Consider the following 18330-nt stretch of genomic DNA (forward strand, 5'->3'; position numbering starts at 1 on the left):
GATGTTTTGATATTTTGGGTGAGAGGGAAATGGATAGAAAAATGAAGAGACAGAGGGAAGGAAAGAAGAACAGAACAATAAAAGGAAGGATGGAAGGAAGGAGGAAGCGAATGAAAGAAGGAAGAAGGAAGGAAGAAGGAAGGAAGGAAGAAGGAAGGAAGAAGGAAGGAAGGAAAGAAGGAAGGAAGGAAGCAAGGAGGAAGGGAAGAGAAAGAAGGAAGGAAGGAAGGGAGAGGGAGGGAGGGAGCAAGGAACAAAGGAGGGAAGGAAGGAGGGAAGGAAAGAAAGAACACAGGAAAGAAGGAATGAAGAAGGGAAGGAAAGAAGGAACAAAGGAAAGAAGGAAGGAAGGGAGGGAGGGAAGAAGGAAGGAAGGAAAGAAGGAAGGAAGGAAGGAAAAATGTGAGTTACTTCTATCAGATAATTTCTGTTCAATTTAAAACAAAATCTTAGGTACAAAGAACAAAACCACCACAGTGAAAACTCAGAGAGCAGTTAGAAGAAGAAGACCGTATTCAGGGATTTGAGACACATTCCAGAGATAACTAAAATTGTATTATGAGGACTCTGCCTGTTTTAAAGATTTCTTTGCAGCCATGTACCATAGAGGGGAAAAAAGTGGGATCAGATGCAGGATGGGAAAGCACTTTGTATACTCTCCAACAGATCTTTAAGCAATTTGTTCCTTTGCTTAATTAATTGTAGATTGTAGAGAACTCATTCTGTGACAAGACTCTGTTCAATTGACATGACTACCTAATGAAATATAGATTATTTTATACAATTTCAGAAATATCATCTACTAGATGTTGATTACATAGATATTAAAACAAGTGTGGATTATTTGGTCATATTTTTCTTTCCTTGAAATTTTATCCTCATGGTCTTCAATCAATTGTTTTGTTCTGTGTTTCTACCTGGTAACACAAAACTCCTTTTCAAAGTTAAATTATGCTGTGGAAGAAGAATGCAGTTTTCAAATATTATAACAAAACATATGTGAGCTAAATAAATATGTATGTATTTAGAATAAAAGTAATTCCCAATTATTTTTGGGATGGTGAATGAAATCACCATCATTGTTTTTTGTCAATGATTCATAATGGAATCAGAATAAAGGAAAATATTCAGAGGGTGTCTATTTCAACAAATTTAATAAAATAAGCTCACAGGCTGTTGGAGGTAGGAAGACCTTAGAAATAGCCTTATTCCATATTCCATCGTTTTGAAGATGAACCAATTAAGCAAGAGAGGCCTGTGACAATGAGTCACAAGGTCTTAGGCCTCCAGTGAGGTAGGTGGAGGACTCACGACAAAGGGTTCTCCCTCTAGCCTGTCCCTTTCCTGAGCATCAGAGTTAAATGGGCCACCCACTGTTCTTCATTCGGAGTATTTATCACCACTTCTCATTTCCATCTTGATGTGTGAGATTATTTGTTTCATCTATGTCTTCCTTAGGGAGAAGCACTGGGAGGATTGCATGAAGCCACAGCCATTTCCCTATTGCTCCTCAGGCCAGGCACATGGTGCTCAATGATTGCTGAAGAGATATTTGAATGAATGACTGAGACACATTCTGATCATAGTAGAGGCAGAGATGATAACCTGAATTTTCTGAGTACCAGTTATGGGAGGAAGAAAAATAACAGCTTTTTGGCTCACATAGATTTCACTTTTATTCAAATGGACTTTTTTTTTTTTTGTTTTTTTTTTACATAATTGGTTTTCTAGATCTGACATATAACAAACTATTAAGTAATTTCACATTCTCTTTCACACTTGGAGCTGAAAAAGCTCTGAAACTTGATCCTTCTCATGAGTACAGGAAAGTATACCATGTATTTAAAGCCCTCCCCACCTCCACCACCTTAAAAATTCTCCAGATAATAGCTATAGGCATTTTTTTTCTAAATGCTAAAACTGATTATTCATAACTAGTTTTTCTTTTCTTTTGTATTTTAAACTACCACAGCTCAGAACAAATCAGCCCAGTATGAATTTGTTGGACATGAAATGCAGGCAGATGGCTTAAGTCACTTATATTAAAATGTATTTTTTGAACCTATTAATGGAAATACTTGCCACAAATTCAATGCTACAACAGTGATGAGTCATTTGTTCATCTGTTCAGCTAACAGTTACTGAGAGCATCTGGGCTCTGGCCTCCAGGAAAGGACAGCCCAGTAAAGGCGATGGCTGAGTGAGCAGCAGGCGGCCATGCCATGAGGAAGCCCAAAGCTCTGGCAGCCCAGTGGAGGGGCACTGCCTCCAGGAAGGGCATGGCAACAAGATGAGGAACAAGCACAAGTGTGAGGGAGCCACAGGAGGAAGGAGGGGAGTGTGGTGTCTCTTGGGGGACAGGAAAAAGGATCCTTTAGAAGGGAGAACAACGGCAGAAAAATGTAGCTGTCCCAGACCCTGGAGTACAAGCATGAAGCAGACTAGCTATAAATGATACTATATTAGTCTGTTTTCAGGCTGCTGATAAAGACATACCCGAGACTGGGTACTTAATAAAGAAAAAGAGGTTTAATGGACTCACAATTCCACGTGACTGGGGAGGCCTCTCAATTACAGTGGAAGGCGAAGGGAGAACAAAGGCACACCTTACAAGGCAGCAGGTGAAGAGAGAGTGAGAGCCAAGAGAAAGGAGAAATCCCTTAGAAGATCATCAGATCTCATGAGACTTATTCATACCACGAGAACAGTATGGGGGAAACTGCCCTCATGATTCAATGATCTCCCACCGGGTCCCTCCCACAACATGTGGGAATTATAGGAGCTACAATTCAAGGTGAGATTTGGGTGGGGACACAGCCAAACCATATCAGTGACTCATAGTCCAGGGGCTAAGAGACAAGTCAACAGACAATTATATTATAATAAGATGAAAGCTTTGTCTGGGGAACTTCAGGGAATTAGCGCATACCTAGGAGGGGCTCCATGGCGTGATGAGGAGAGGTCATGGTCATACATAGACCCTGCTCAAATGAGCAGTTATGTGAACTCAGGAAGTCTTACGATGGGCCTGGGAAGACAGGCTATGAATACATATACGGGTCATTCTCAGAAGGAAAAGTTTCACCATTTAGTGCAATGCCTCATCGACTGAGAAGCTGAAAAAGCTTTGGCCTCAATTTCTTTATCTGTGAAACAGGAATGATAATATCCTTTGAAAGACGCTACACAAAAATCTAATTTCCAGTACTGCCCCAGCCCGCAGCCCAACCTCAACATTCCTAATGTTTTGGCCTCTTGACATCTTCTCAGCTTTCTTCTCAGAAATATGTCTTAATTCTTGTTTCAGAAAACATGGCTTCTTCAGGGAAAGTACTGTTTTAGCTCAGAGGCTATTCAGACATTACTTCCAGCTGTGAGGAATCAGTGCAATGCACTCGTGCTGGAATCACTGGAATTGTCTCTCCTCCTCTCCCTTGCCTCTCATGCAATGTCATCAGGACTTGACAATTTACCAAGTCCCCAGACCTGTGCAATGCACAGAGGGAGATAAAGGAAAAAGAATAAAAGAGGAGGGAAAAAGGAAAAGGACAGAAGGGAAGGGAGGGAGGGAGGCAGGTGCAATTTCAGTCCCTTGAACAGGTAAATCTTTCATAAATTAACAAAAAGAGATCTAAGACTAAGAGTGGCTAAGGTCACTTTTTCAGATCACTTCAGATCTCTGTGGCCTGGAGCAATCCAGAACTTTTCTGAAAGAAGTGAAAACTAATCAAGAATAAGATTGAGCACAGTACGTGTAGGAGACTGAGCACATAGGAGAATGCCCTCTCCTGAAGGAGTCCACGCATGGGCCAGGGACACAGGAAACAGGCTGGGACACTCTGGGCAACCAACTCCTCAGGGATGCATGGGCAGCCTCATCACTGAACAAGTTAGTACAGGCTCAGGTCTCAGAAGAGAACGGAATGGAGAAAAACAGAATCCTCTTTACTGAGATGAGATATTGTGAGAACATTCATGAAAAAGGCCTGGGTTAGAAGTACTCCACCCACTTGTTAGCTACTGTGATAATTCTGGATTTGACTGGTGAAGCGGGCAGGACCCAGGGTTTGGTGTTAGATCCGCATGGCTCTGAAGCCCCTTGACTTACTGGTTATGTGTGTGGTCTCAGGAGGCAATTGTTAATTTTGGAGAATGCTTAGCATAGAAGAGCAGATGGACAGAGAGCACCCCACGATTTGTTAAATGCCTACTGTGTGAGAGACTTGGTGCTTGGTGACTTATATGAGTTATTTTATTTAAAATCTTCTACATTGTTCTCTCTGTTATTGCTATCCCTCATTTTTATATAATGAACACTGTAGTTTTCATTTTGTAGATGAGGAAACTGAGCCTCAGAGAGGTGACATGACTGGCTGGAGGACACACAGTCGGAGAGCTGCAGAGGTGTTGGAACCAGAGCTGTCTGTCGGGGAGACCCACCCAACTTTGCTCTGCCACATCTCAGACTTGACCCTCGCCCTCTGCTGGCCATCATGGTCAATTCCTTCACATCTTAATGGTTCCCTCGTCAGAGGGCCTTTTCCTCAGCACTCCACCTAATTTTGAGATGTTCCCTGAATCATCTTTATCACTGCACTTGGTCTTTCCCTTTCAGAGAACTTATTACAATCAGCAACTCTACATTCCTTTGTTACCATAATAAAAATATTAAACTAGTATTTATTAAAGATGGATATCATCCTAATATTATTCTAAGCACTTTTCTTGTATAATCTCCTTATATTTCACATCTGTCTTATGAGGCGAGCTCTTAGCAACTGAAATGTTAGTTTATTTCATTCCATAACAATGCTGTGAAGATGACACTGATATTTTCATTTTTAAGACAATGGACCTGGGACACAAGAGGCTAAGTAACTCCCTCAAGACCATGAAGCTAGTAAGTAGTATGTATGTCCCTCCACTAGATTCTATGCTTTTTGAGGGCAGGAACCCTGTTCCAAAGCCTGAAATAGTAGCAGGCACATCATAGACAGTCAGTAAACACTGGAGTCAATACAGAGATGAGTACCAAGGGAAAAGAACACAAAGGAGTTACGATGCTAGCAATGAGATTTTTTCTAGTGCTCAGAAACAGTTGCTGTACCTGTGACTACACTGATTTATTATACTGATTTACTGAGCTTTGTAAGTGCCCAGGTACTGGCTTAGGTGCTACAATCTGGGGAGCAGTGTAGGTGTGTGTACTTGTGTGCATATGCACATGTACTCATGTATGTGTATCTGTGTGTAAATGCATGCATGCATGTGCATGTATGATAGGCTGATAGGTTAAGGTTGTGAAATATCTGTTGACTCTTAGGTCAAACATTTTGAAGTTCTGACAGAGGGACCAGAACTTGAAACTATATAAGCCTATGCTGCCCCCCAGAAGAGAGACCAGCCAAGGAAGACACTGTTTTCTTAGTGCAAAGTAGAGAGTTAGGCGGTAGAAGGAAATGATGGGAATGGGTTAATAGCCAGAGTCAGAGGAATATTAAATTTTAATGTTATGAGCAGAAGGGAGCCATTCCAGGCTATGAAGCATCCATTCAATTCATTTATGAGACATTCCCCCAAACCCAAAGATCTATGTGGCTAGAGTAATATTAGAAGAAATTGTCAAAGTAGGCAGGACCAAATCGCACAGGGCCTTCCTGGCTCAATAAAGAGCTTGGTCTTCATCTAAACCAACAGCACTGGAGACCCCGGGAGGGTTTTAAGTGAAGATGAAATAACCAGACTTGCATTTTTAAAGATCAGTCTTGGTACAGTGTAGATAACAGACAAGAGGGAGGCCAGAGGGCATGAGACCAGTGAGAGGACTGTGGAGAAGAGAGAGTAGGGAGAGAGAAGTGCAATGAATCCCAAAATATTTAGAAGGAAAAGTAACAGGAAATGTTGACAGTCGCCTTGGGGGTGAAGGGGAGGGAGTGGTATTCAGGTTTCTGGAATAATGCAGAGGCCATTCATTGAGATAGAGAACACTGAAAGAGAATAAGAGTTGGAGACTAGGGGAAGAAGAATAAAAGCTATTTGTAAGAGGATGGACAACTATTTTATGAAAGGTAGAGATACAAAAGCAAAAACAAGACCACAGTAATCCTTTAATCAGGGATTTTGTTTGTTCTAAGGGGTCTAAGGCTAAATGGAGGGGCCTGTTATAAGAGCAAACTTGACATCTTGGAGAAACTATTCAATGACTGACCATGACAGCTCTCCCCACACAGCCTCAGGTTCTTAGCTAATTTTAAAAGTCTGTCTAGAAGCAAATTTTCCAGAATTAGGTGTATCTCTGTGGCCTTCGCTTGAAGTAAATTGTTCTCATGTCATTAAAACTTAACAGCTTCAATAGAAGTGGCATTATTTCTTCGGAACATAACATTTTATTCCTCCCTATGTTTTAGAAATTTTTTTTCTTTATCTACTTTATACAGTCTGTTTGATTTGATGAGAAGCTTAATTTTATTCAAGGGGATATGAGCTTACAGGCAATCCCAATATTTTTGTAAAGTCGATATTTACCATTGAGGAAACTGAGGCTTAGAAAAGTTGTCACTTGCTAAAGGTTATCACATGACTTGGCATTGAAAAGCTGAGCTCCAAAGTCTGCATTTCCTGGTATGCCTCCGAGGAAGTGGCCCTTTTGTTCAAAGGAGAACAGTCGAGACTTCTTTCTGATTAGCACAGGAAGGAAACACTGCCGCACATTGCTTGGTTAGGAAAACAAACAAACCCTGACGCACGTTTGGCTTCAAACTTGTTGGTGCTTGACTAACTGATGCCTTCTGTGAAATTCAGTCTCCGAAATTAATTTTTTTTAGACTTTCTCCATATTCATAGACGTTCAAAGGTGAAAGGTAGAAGGAAACCACTCCCATTTACTAAGTAACTGCTATATGCCTATAGGAATATTTGACATAGGAATTATTATCCCCATTTTATAGATGAGAAAATGGAGGCTCAAAGAAATGTGGAATAACTTGACCAAGTCATACAAACAAGCCAGTAAAGAGGGAGCAAGAATTTCATTCCAGTTGGCTAATTCTATTATTCCTTGATCAGGAAATATTGGCAAGGCTTTTTTTTTTGTCTATGAGAGTTTTAAAAAAATCAAATTATTCTCAGGCTATAGAATGCTAACAGTGGATTTGAGTGACTTGTATCAATGTATGGCCTCTTGATCTTGCTGACTTAAGCATTTTCTATCTTCATCCTGGACAGACAAGTACAGCAAGTACAGTTTTTGTTTGATCTCAGCACCCAAGAAAGGACAGTACTCAGACCAGTACTGAACACTAGGGAAATCAATTGGATAAAATTTATTTACTGAACTGAGATTTCTCTATTCATTTAATAAATCTTTGTACAGCACTTACTATATGGCTTGCCCTGTTTTGAGCACTTTCAAACATACTAAATTCATCTTCACTGAGGATGAGGTAGGTGCCATTGTAATCCTCTTTGTACAGGTGAGGAAACTGAGGCACAGAGATGTTAGGCAACTAGCTCAAAATCACACCGCTAGAGTGAAGCTGGCTCCTTAGTTAGGATCTTAACTGCTATGCTAGGCAGCCCTATACTTGGACGAAACCCAGTTATCTCTTGGGCAGAGGCGTCGGGGCTGCAGCTCTTGTGCTTTCCTTCGTCTGAGGACTGTGCGCCACCATCCATGGGCCCTACTGTATCCTTTGTTCCTGCTCCGATGTCCCAAACACTTGCTTGTCTTGGATCTCACAGGGCAAAGGAAAAAGTTCTCTCACAGTTCAACAGGGCGCTGTCCATGTGCTCAGTGCTGATCAGGCTTCACATTTTCCCTTGAAGGAAAGAGGGAGTTCAATAGGTATTGAGCACACACTGCATGCAGCTCGGTGCTTTACATATAATCGGGGACATTGAGTGTTGGCCAGTGCCACACACTGTCCCAATTACTTGTCATGTCATTGAACATTTAATTCTCACAATCATGTTACATGGTGAGGACAATTTCTCTTTGTTTTGTGGATAAGGAAACTGAAATATAAAAGATTAAGTAATTAGCCCAAGGACACAGAGCCTAAAAATGGCAGAGCTGGGATTTGAACCCACAAATGCTACCTTGAGAACATGAGCTCCTAGCCATTGTGCCTACAGCTTCCACAGGGTTTCAGAGGCATAGAAAACACATCACTTTAATGTTCACAACTACCTAGTGAGGTGACCACTTTTCCTCCTGTAATACTGATTAGAGAGCTTGGTTCAGAGTGGCCTGTTAACTTGTCTTAGCTCACATGATGAGTTAATGAGAGAGGCATGGAGTGAAATTCCGGAACAGCCCAGAACCTGTGCTCTGTCTGTGGCACCAGGATGCCTCTCTGTCTCTGGCTTCTCAACCAGAAGCCACGTGTATGCATAACCTGAAAGAGGATATCAAACACTGCAGGGAGAAAACATCATTAACCAGAATAGAAATCCAGTAAGCCAGTGCCAGATATTTAAGGTAAAATTATTTACTACAGCACATTGCAAAGGGGTTTGGTCTTCTTTGCCTTCTCTAGATCCACTCTCCACCTTTTTCAACTTCAGTCTCTACACTGAGAGGTTTACCTTTATGGAATACATCAGTTGGGCTCCCCAATCCCTGACTTCAGTTCCAACTCAGCCAGTGGGAGGCATTCGCAGGAGATCAGAGAGTGGAAGAGTGAAGTCAGGGTGTTTAGTGCCTTGGCTCCTTCCTGGATCTGCCCCTGTTCAACAGGGCTAGTGTCTCCCATTTTCAGCTACAGTTCCTGCTGGAGGCCTGCTCCCACCTCCACAGCTCTCTCAGGTTCTGACATCTGCTCTTTCCTGGCCTCTTCAGGCACAGGATGAGAAGGTCTCCCACTGGCGGCCTAGACGGCCAAACTCTTTCCTTTGTATCTCTTTGCCCTACCCCCACCTTATAAATAGCTGTTTATGAAACTCTCTTTAATGACTCCTTTTGAGTGCACCATTTCCTTCCTGCCAAGATTCTGACCAATATATGAAATAATAGGATACAGGAAAGAAAACACAAAACTCACTGTAGCATGATAAGAAAAAACTCAGAGACCAGGCACAGTGGCTCACATCTGTAATCCCAGCACTTTGGGAGGCCGAGGCAGGTGGATCACGAGGTCAAGAGATTGAGACCATCCTGGCCAACAGGGTGAAATCCCATCTCTACTAAAAATACAAAAATTAGCTCAGTGTGGTGGTGGGCGCCTGTAGTCCCAGCAACTGGGGAGGCTGGGGCAGGAGAATTGCTTGAACCCAGGAGATGGAGGTTGCAGTGAGCCGAGATCACACCACTGCACTCCAGCCTGGTGACTGAGTGAGATGCTGTCTCAAAAAAAAAAACAAAAACAAACAAACACCTCAGAAAAGTTTTTTTGGAAAACTATGTGCTGGGGGAAACTAAGCATTTTGCGTGCATTTGTTCATCTTACCCTCACAACTGGCCTATGAAATGGTCATAATATTGATCCCGCTGTGAGGCTTAGGTTTTCAGTAACTCTCCAAGAGGAAACAAGACCATATCTAGGTGATACTGAGGTTCACAGTGCATCTGTTCCTGCTCAACAATGAGCAGAGGCATAGTGGGGAGACGAGAGCACAGGAAGTCAGCATCTCAAGAAAGGCCTCCAAGCTACAGCTGAGCGCATGGAAACATCTTTGGTGTCTGTAAGAAAGGAAGGGCCACAACACGGGGCGCACACCTGCCTTCCATCTAGTTTCCCTCCTGGTTGCTTACAGCTAGTCCCCATCCAGCACTAACTTGAGCCACAGCTTCTCCCTCAGCACCACAAAGGAGGGATTTCTTGCTCACGCCACACCTTGTTCTGCCTAGAAGACTCTACTTCTTCCTAGTATCCAGAGTCCACTCAGAAAGGCAGTCCAGTCCTCCTGCCCTCCCTTTCCTGTCTGTTCTGATTCCCTGGATCATACCTGGCTGAATTGTAAGATGCGATGCAGGAAAGGGAGTTTTGTTTCCTTCAACCAGCAAAAAATGCACAACCCTACTGTTTTATTTCTTTAAAGATTGTGAGTGTCTCCTCCAGATCATCTGAGAGTTTAATGGTAGTTGTGTAGTAATAGAGCCAGGAGTTGAAGTGGTCATGATAATTGCAGATGCCACCTCTGATAGAGGCTGTCAGTTGCTTCCTAAACATCAATTATCCTCTATTCCTTACTGAGGAACGCTGCTTTTGTTGGAAGATGTGATGTGCCCAGGGAAAACACTATGGTTACCAGTTCTGCCCCTTGCAAATAAGGGTGTTCATGTGTGATGCAGTTTGGTTAATGATACTTAAGCAAAAGCCATTTGGTGAGGCTTCCAACAAAGCGTCCTATCAGCTGCACAGACTCAACAGGTGCTGAGAATTTTCCCTTTAGCTCTCTCCCTTTTCCTTACTCCTGCCTGGAATCAGGTCATGATGCCCAGGGTGGAATGAACACAGCCCATTTTGGTCCCCTAAGGTTGATGAAGCAGAAAGATCGCAGGGGCGTGGCACACTTAGGACATCTTGTAGCTGCTGCCCCAGGCCTGGGCAGCCTACTCTGGGACTTCATGGGGAGGAGGGTAAGACAAGGGTGAGCCTACTTGGTTAAGTACGTACAGCTGGGGTTTCTAAGCCACATCCCAGAATATCTTCTTCTAACTCTGTACTGCCCAGTCCCACAGCCACCAGCCACATGTGGCTAACAAGCATTTGGATTGGGGCTGTCACTAGTGAATAACTGGTTTTCATGTTATTTTAATTAATTAAAGTTAAATTTTAAAATGGAAGCAGTGGAAGAATTTTTTTTTCATTAAACACAATTTTATAGTTTGGATAGAACCTTAGGTGTTGAAAATTTTACATTGGATTGACATGTACTGTAGGTGCAAACTACACATCAGATTTCAAAGAGTTAGTCAAAATAAGAATGTAAAACATCATTAATATTTTAAAATTATTGATCGCATATTGAAACAGCATTCTGGATATATTGGATTAGATAACTTTATTGAAACTAACTTCATCTGTTTTTCACATTGCCAACTGGCTTCTAGAAAATTTAAATTTACACGTGTGGCTCACATTATTTTTGGACAGTGCTGCTCTACTGATGTTGCACCCATTCTGTGCCCCTGGAGTGTCAGGCTCTGTGATGAACATGTTAAACACATTCAGCTCATGGAGGTCCTAAAGTAACTGTTTGCACGGGAGGGGGTAATACTGCCTTCATTTCCCAAGTGCAGAAAGAGAGGCCCAAAGAGGCTGCCTTGCCCCAAAGCTCCCAGATTATTAGGGGCAGGCCCACAGCGGTGTCAGACTCCTTAACTTGTGGGCTCAACCACCATACGCTCAAGGGTAACTTACTCTTGAACTGGGCCCAGATCATGATAATTTCTACATCTAAGTTGCTGCTGCTTGCAGACCAACAAGTATGGCTACAAAGACTGAGAGAGAATTTGCTCTCAGGATAAGATTTGCCAGAGGAAGCTGGAGCGTTCCACATGCCAGCTGTCATCAGAGGCATGATAAAGTCGATCGAGGTTGCCCAGGTATAACCAGTAACCCCCATCTCTCCAGTAACAACAAGCAATAGAGTTTGAGGCATTCTGTGTCACCTTGGTATAAATCCAGACATGGTGGTGATGAGGGCTGATATTAGTGGGAAGGCTAGTGCTATGCTAGAGAGATGCCAAAGAATGAAACTCACAGACCTGTTCAGCGAGTACACAGTTGAGTCACCGACAAAAGTCAACTTTCATTTTGAGAAAAAATGTTTCTCTTGTAATTCAATGATCTAACTTAAGTCCACAATCTCAGCTTTATGTCCATTCTTCTTCCACAGCCCATTTGTAAGTTTCTTTCTTCCTTCCTTAAGAAAAACACAAGCCCAAGCTGGCATTTTTCTATGAGACCTGAATGTCTTCACATTTGCAGTGGACACTAAACACTTTATCACCCCCTCGGTAGCTGTTCGGACACTAAGGCTAACTTGCCACTGATGGAAATATTTTGTTTCTGATTATTTTGCCAAACTGAGGTATGTGCGGTTTTGCTGTAAAACATTCTACTAATGTGGACAGAATTGTTTTGTGTGTATCTCTATGCATCCTGACAAGAAATAGTGGGCTAGGAGATGGACACAGATATTTTTACTACTGTGGCAATAATGTTTTACATTTCGACAGCGCTTTCCAAATCACAGCATCTTCCAAAGCACTAGAGGTGGTGATAACTTGATGCATTGTTGAAATACAGCAAGTACTTTGGCACTCCAGCATCACATATAACCTTTTAGACCAGGAAGCAAAGGATGGAGGGTTTCTGCTGCATTGAGAAAAATAATAAAACACATTTCTGTGATGGTTATGTCCAAGAGCTTAGAGCACTTTTCAGGGTTTTCTCTGCAAATCTTTATTGTTTGCATCAGACCTCAATAAAATAGGAAAGAACAACTGCTATTAGCTACCCTTTACAACCTCAGAAATAGGGACAGAGAAAGCTTTGGATTCTGAAAAGATGACCCAGTCAGGCAGTGATGGGGTCAGATATGGACCCTGTCACCACCTGCCTGTGTACAGGATGGCCAGCTGACCCTGGACACACCAATTCGTGTTATTTTCCATTATTACTTTCTGTAGTTATATTTGAAACAGAGAAAGACTTCACATTGAGAAACATCCCTCCTTTAAGCTTGTCTTACTGTTTTCTCTCTGTCCTCCTATACATCTTTCTTTAATCTTCCTTTTGTTCTCCTGCCTTCTTTTTCTCCATCACACTTTTCTTTCTCCCCCACCTTTTCTTTGCCTTTTTCCTTTTTCACTGTCTTCCACATAAGATCATCTTTCACCATCCTCCTTCCTATCTGGGGTTTCCTTCTCAAACCCAAGTGGCTATCAATCCCAACGCAAACTTTGTAGGGCATGTGTTTCCACATGTGGCCACTAGGGGGTGTGTGCACAATATCTGTGTGTGTGGTTTATTTTCATTTTTTAAAAAATTGTTTTAAGCTGCAGAAAGACAGCCAGGATGGCTCGATTCTCTTGGCAAAGAAGAGAGCTGGCGAGAGAAACTGAAGTTTCCACCTACCAAATACTGAGAGAAGGGTATAGATTTGCAGGGCAGATGGATATAGACAGAAAAACAGGTGTCTTCAGGTATGTGAGTGACTGGGATTGAAGGTCTGATTGTACCCATCCTCACATTGGGTGGAGTGTGTGTGTGTGTGTTGTGTGTGTGTGTGTGTGTGTGTGTATACGCATGCAAGCATGTGTCCAATTCTCCACTTACTACCTCTGGGTCACTTAAACCTTCTGAGTAACAGTTTCCTCATCTCTAAAAAGTGGTGGCTTGTGACTATCTGAATGCAGGAGGATTTTGGAGCTTGTTTGAGTAAAATACAAGAGAGCCACTCACAGACCAACTAGTCCTTGGTGAAGGCACTCCAGATCCACACTGGGCTTTGAACTGTGTGAAGCCTCCAAACTTTGAAGAGTTGCTTTGTGTCCTCCCCAACTTGTGTCAAGGCTTTTCAGCCACAGTTACAAAGTTTGAAAAAGTATTTCCTGCTGTAACTGACTGGAGTCAGGGTTCAGAGTGAACACTTTTGGTGTCTTTCTCCCTGATACATAAATGACTGATTTCTAGGTAAGGATGTGCCATCTTTTGGTGCCTGTCTTACATGACAAATGCATTGGCCTCAGATGGCTGGGTAGCAGTGCTGTTCCGGGACTGCATTTTAGGAGACACGGATCCAGAATGAGTGCTGAGTGCTTGCTGTGAACTGGCCTCTGGACCAGGCACTGGGGCTGGGCAGCTGAGCAGGCTCTGAGGACAGTGTGAAGGCAAAGGGGTCCACAGATGACCAGGACCAGATGTGTCAAGTGTGAACAGGAGCACAAACAATGCTACTGGGGCGGAGAGGATGGAGAGCGGAAAAGCTTTAAAATGCACGTGGTGCCTATGTGAGCTTAATCCTTCAGTTTCAACCTCAAAATGATCTTGTGAGGAGGACAGTAAGCAGGGCAGCGGGGGCCAAGCTGAGGTCTCTCTGGCCTTTGGTGCCGTTGGATTAGGACTTCACAGTGTGGCATTGCAGAGGTTTGGAGTAACTGGGATAGGATTCACCTTTCTTAAACAAAAGGAAGAGGAAGCTTGTAGTGTGAGCAGCTGTCCTGTGCAAATATGAAAACTTCCTCATGGACACACTCCCTCCATTTTGTGTCTCCTCTAATGACACTGAGTTGCTGCAGCTGTCTGACTTACTGCAGTTAGTGTCATAAAGGCCAGGGACTTGTCTGTCTCTCCCCAGGAGTCAGTAAGTGGGGGAAGAGGAGGCAGGTGTGGATTCTGGCAGACAGTGCCATGGTGGTGGGCTGGGGCCACGGGGACTTGCTGTGTTTTCTGAGATGGCCCAGTGTCACTGGGTGGGGTGGGTTTGGGAAGTACCCTTTTGTCTCTGGGGCTGAGAGGCTAGTCCCAGACCTGGACGTGAGAAGAAAGAGCAGCCACAGTTCCTCACTGCAGTGCGGGGCTTCCAGTCCAGACCTGAGCGTCTGGTCAGTCTAACCACAGACTCTGCAGATGGAGTACGCAGCCCCAGTGCCCTGGCCTTAAGGGCCTTTGGAGAAGTCTGTTCTGTCCATAGCTATGTCCCCGGTACCCAGAGCAGTCTCTGCCCATAGTATATGTTCAGCAAGTACTGGTGTATTCTAGAGAGACCTGAGTGTGAGTACCACCTGCAGCTGCTTGTGGGAAAATCACCACCTTTCCCAAGACCTGATTTCTCCTTTTCAAAAGGGTCAGAGGGTTAGTGCCTGCAGGGCGGTGATCTCATGAAGATCAGTAGAATGTGCAGCACGGCATGGAGGTGCCCCACAGCCAATAGCTCAGACAGGTTGGTGGGTGGGGACAATTTCCTGAGCATCTCACAGAGACATTCATCTCCCTCCTCCCTGGAGGACCCCACATGGGCACTCACAGCGTTTGGCACCTGCCCTCTTGGAAGCTTCTCGGAGAAGGAGGGTCTGGAGCAGAAGATTCAGTGCCCTTGCTGTCAGTTTCCCAGGGCATAGCCCTCCTCCACAGCTGCTGGCGGACTGACTCTGCCAGCTCAGATCAGGGAGGGATGAAGAGCCAGTCGGGAGTGTCCCAGATTGCTACCTGGGAAGGCAGAACCAGGAAGGGAGAGAAAGAAGGGTCAGAGAGTCAGGTAGGCCTGGGATCCCCGCTGACAGCTGTGGAGCCTTAAGCAAGGTGGTATTAAACTGCCCCAGGCCTCAGTTTCCTTCTTTGTAAGTGGTGATACATAGAATTTTCCTTACAGGGTGTTGAGAGAACCATAGTGAATCCGAAGTCGTAAACACAGGGCTGCCACTTAATAAAAACAGTGACTCCTCAAGGTCCGGACTGTCACCGGGGCAGATGGTCTGAATGGAAGACGCAGAGGGAGAAGAGCTGTTGAGAAGAGAGAGTCTAAGCGTTCTGATGAAGCCGCTGGACATCCAGGCCCCATTCTCCTCTTCTAGCTTCATCCCAGACATTCTCTGGCCCCTTTTGCCCATTTACAAGCAGCTGTCAGGGAACCCCACCATAGAATGTAAGTCCTGTGACACAGGAATATGTATGCTTGAGGTGTATGCTTCCCTTCAGTTGTAAAAGCAAAAGACATTGTCCTATGAGTCCCTCCTGTTGTCCCGCAGGACTACTGGCATAACCCTGGTTTGGGGGGGCGTGGACTGGGAAGCTCAGGTTCCAAGTTAATTAACCAAGCGGCATAGTGAGGCAGGTAGCAGCCAGGATGCAGCCATCCACACTCCTGCCCTTCTGGGTGAGGGTGGTTTGGGAAGTGCCCATTTTGTCTCTGGGGCTGAGAGGCCAGTCACAGACCTGGAATTGAGAAGAGCAGCCACAAGCAGCCTACAAGTCTGACGCTGGGACCAGGTCAGAAACAGAGGTGCGATGGTCACAGGTCCTTCACTCAGTTGGCCAGGCTGGGGCGAAGCACCATGTCCAGCAGCGAGGAGTCCACTGATGGCTGTTTGCCCAGCGTCCCTGAGTTACAGTTGAAGCGAAGGCAAGGGAGGCTCAGAAGGCCCAGAGGATAGCCCTGCAGCAGGGAAAAACCCAAAGCAAAGATCAGCTCAGCATTTCCGATATGCAGGATGCTGTTTTGGGTATTTCATTATGAGTTAACATATTTATTCTCATGAACTTCTTATGAAATAGTTTCTGTTGTCATCTCCACTTGACGGATGAGGACCCTGAGGTGAAGAAACTTGCCCAAGGTCACAGCTAGTGAGCAGCACAGCCATGATTCCAAATCCAGGCTGTTTAACCCCAGAGGCCTTGCTTTTGACTGTGTCATTTTTCTGCTTCTTGCAAGTTGAGACTAAAGAGAGACATGAGGAAGACTCTTACTGGGGACTCTGAAAAGGCATCTCACTCGGGGAGGGGAGGAGTGGGGCCTTGAGAGTGAGGGCAATTGAGTACTGGGGGCTGGGACTTAGAGCTTCCAAGATTTCTACCACCTCCCACTCCCTTAGAGGTTTGTCAAGCTGCCTCCATTTGCATTGGGAGGGCGGGGGCTGCCTGGGGGACTGTGGGAATTGTCCTCAGGCCGTTCGCTGAGAGTGGCATGCCACTGACTTACTCCTCCAAGAGACATTTCCAGCACCCTCCATCCCTGCCCCGTGTATGACACGCTGGGGACGTTCCCCCTCAAAAACAAAACTCAAGCTCTGTCCCTGATGTTCATGGTCTACTGAAAACAGAATTACAGCTGACTGTGAATGACCTCTGACCGAATTGGGGGGACACAGAGAAGTGACTTGCTTTGCCAGGGAGGTCCTGATACGCTGTCCAGGGAAGGTGACATTGAGGCCCGGACTTGAGCTGGGTGCTTGAAGGCAGGAAAAACGTCAGGGCAAGGACTGAAGTCCTTGGCCTTCCTGGGGGACGTTTATTCCACATGCCTCGGGAAATATGAAATGGCCTGGGAGCGCATTTGCTGGGGGTTGGGGGTGGGCGGAAGGGGACAGAGGGCATGGCCACCGACAGGCGGGGCGTCCCAGGGCCTCTCCCCGGGAGCGGATGAGCTCAGACGCGGCTCACTCAGCTGTGTCCAGGCACAGCCGGTTTATGACCTAAGAGAATGACAACCCAGGAGCAAGTCCGGATGACAAAGACGCCCAGAAGGACACGCGCTTTTATGTAACAGACCTCTGAGCTGGAGGATCGCAGGAGGTTGGCGCTCTGAGCCCAGGCGAGGAGAAAGTACGGCGCCCCTGCCTTACTCTCTTGTAAATACGAGGGGACAGCAACGCGACATAACTTAAAGAAGTCCACGGAGCTTTAGAGAGCAGGACGGTACCGCTGCTTTTCCCCAGAGCGCGGCTGGGGCGAACTGGGGCGCCCTTCCCAGCTCCAGCTCCACCCTTGTCCCCTCTTCCCAGGATCACTCGCTGGGTGACCTTGGGCGAGCCACTTGACCTCTCTGAGCCCCAGTTTCCCAGTCCGTGCATCTGGAAGGCTGTAAGAGGGTCGTGGGGCTCCCCACTCGACCCTCAGGGCCAAAGGTAGGCGCCAGGCATGCGGGAGGGGACCTTGGACGCACCCCTTCTCGCAAACTCCGGGTTAGTCCCGACGGGCGCGCAGCCGAGAGCGGCCCCAGGAGGCGGCGCGCGGTGGGTCGGTGGGCGCCAGTGCGCAGGCGCGGGGCGGGGCGGCGGGCGTGGGGCGGGTCCGGGCGAGGCGGGTCCGGCGGCAGGCGCTGGGCGCTTGGCGCGGCGGCTCAGAGTGCGCGGGGAGGCGCGCGGCGTGCAGGTCTCAGCTGTGGCTCGGGCGCCGGCAGGTGCTGGCGGGACTGGCGGGGATCGCCGTGGACTGCCTCAGGGGTGCCGAGCGCGCCGCCCGCCCGGCCCTAGTGTCCGCCTAACCGCGCAGCCTGCGCCCGCTCCTCCTCGCCCCGCGCCCGGAGCGCGGGGGCCGCCGGCGCTGGGCACTCGGCGGCCACCGAGGATCGGGGCTCAGCAGCCAGTTCCCGCCCCCGTGCCGCCGCCGCCGCCGCCGCCGCCTCCTCCTCCTCCTCCCAGCCGACTGCCCGGCTTGGCCGCAGCCGCCGCGTCTGGCCCCCGGGTCCGCGCCGCTGGGGGCGCAGGCGGAGTCGGGGGTTGCCTGGCGCCGCCGCCCGTGCGCCTGGAGTCCACGTCCCGGGCCCGGCGGCCGGCGAGCATGGAGGAGAAGTACCTACCCGAGCTGATGGCGGAGAAGGACTCCCTGGACCCCTCCTTCACCCACGCCCTGCGCCTGGTGAACCAAGGTGAGGCGCCGGCCG

At 46.4% G+C, this 18330-nt stretch overlaps 1 protein-coding gene and 1 long non-coding RNA gene across 5 annotated transcripts in view; one reads left to right on the top strand and one right to left on the bottom strand.

Moving 5' to 3' along the window:
- Window positions 1-10880: 10880 nt before the first annotated feature.
- Window positions 10881-18326, bottom strand: LOC117079017. 2 transcript variants are annotated; one of them, XR_004435249.1, is made up of 4 exons: window positions 18247-18326; window positions 15919-16104; window positions 14977-15158; window positions 10881-12320 (listed from the first exon to the last, which is right to left on the bottom strand). It is a non-coding gene; the product is annotated as an uncharacterized LOC117079017 (long non-coding RNA). The 2 variants fall into 2 exon arrangements; XR_004435248.1 differs by having other exon boundaries at window positions 10883-12323.
- The window catches only part of KHDRBS3 (KH RNA binding domain containing, signal transduction associated 3), a 203321-nt gene continuing 202723 nt past the window's right edge, over window positions 17733-18330 (top strand). For 2 of the 3 annotated variants that reach the window (XR_004435246.1, XM_033202636.1), the window contains exon 1: window positions 17736-18315. Coding sequence is in view for 1 of the 3 variants with exons in the window: in XM_033202636.1 (XP_033058527.1) it covers window positions 18228-18315 (88 nt within the window). In the remaining 2 variants the exon portion in view is untranslated. Of the gene's footprint in view, window positions 18316-18330 lie in introns of all 3 variants that reach the window. The other variant, XR_004435247.1, reaches the window with a different exon arrangement.

This window comes from Trachypithecus francoisi, unplaced genomic scaffold, assembly GCF_009764315.1.
Source record: "Trachypithecus francoisi isolate TF-2019V2 unplaced genomic scaffold, Tfra_2.0 Lachesis_group7, whole genome shotgun sequence".
In the NCBI taxonomy this organism is placed as follows: domain Eukaryota; kingdom Metazoa; phylum Chordata; class Mammalia; order Primates; family Cercopithecidae; genus Trachypithecus; species Trachypithecus francoisi.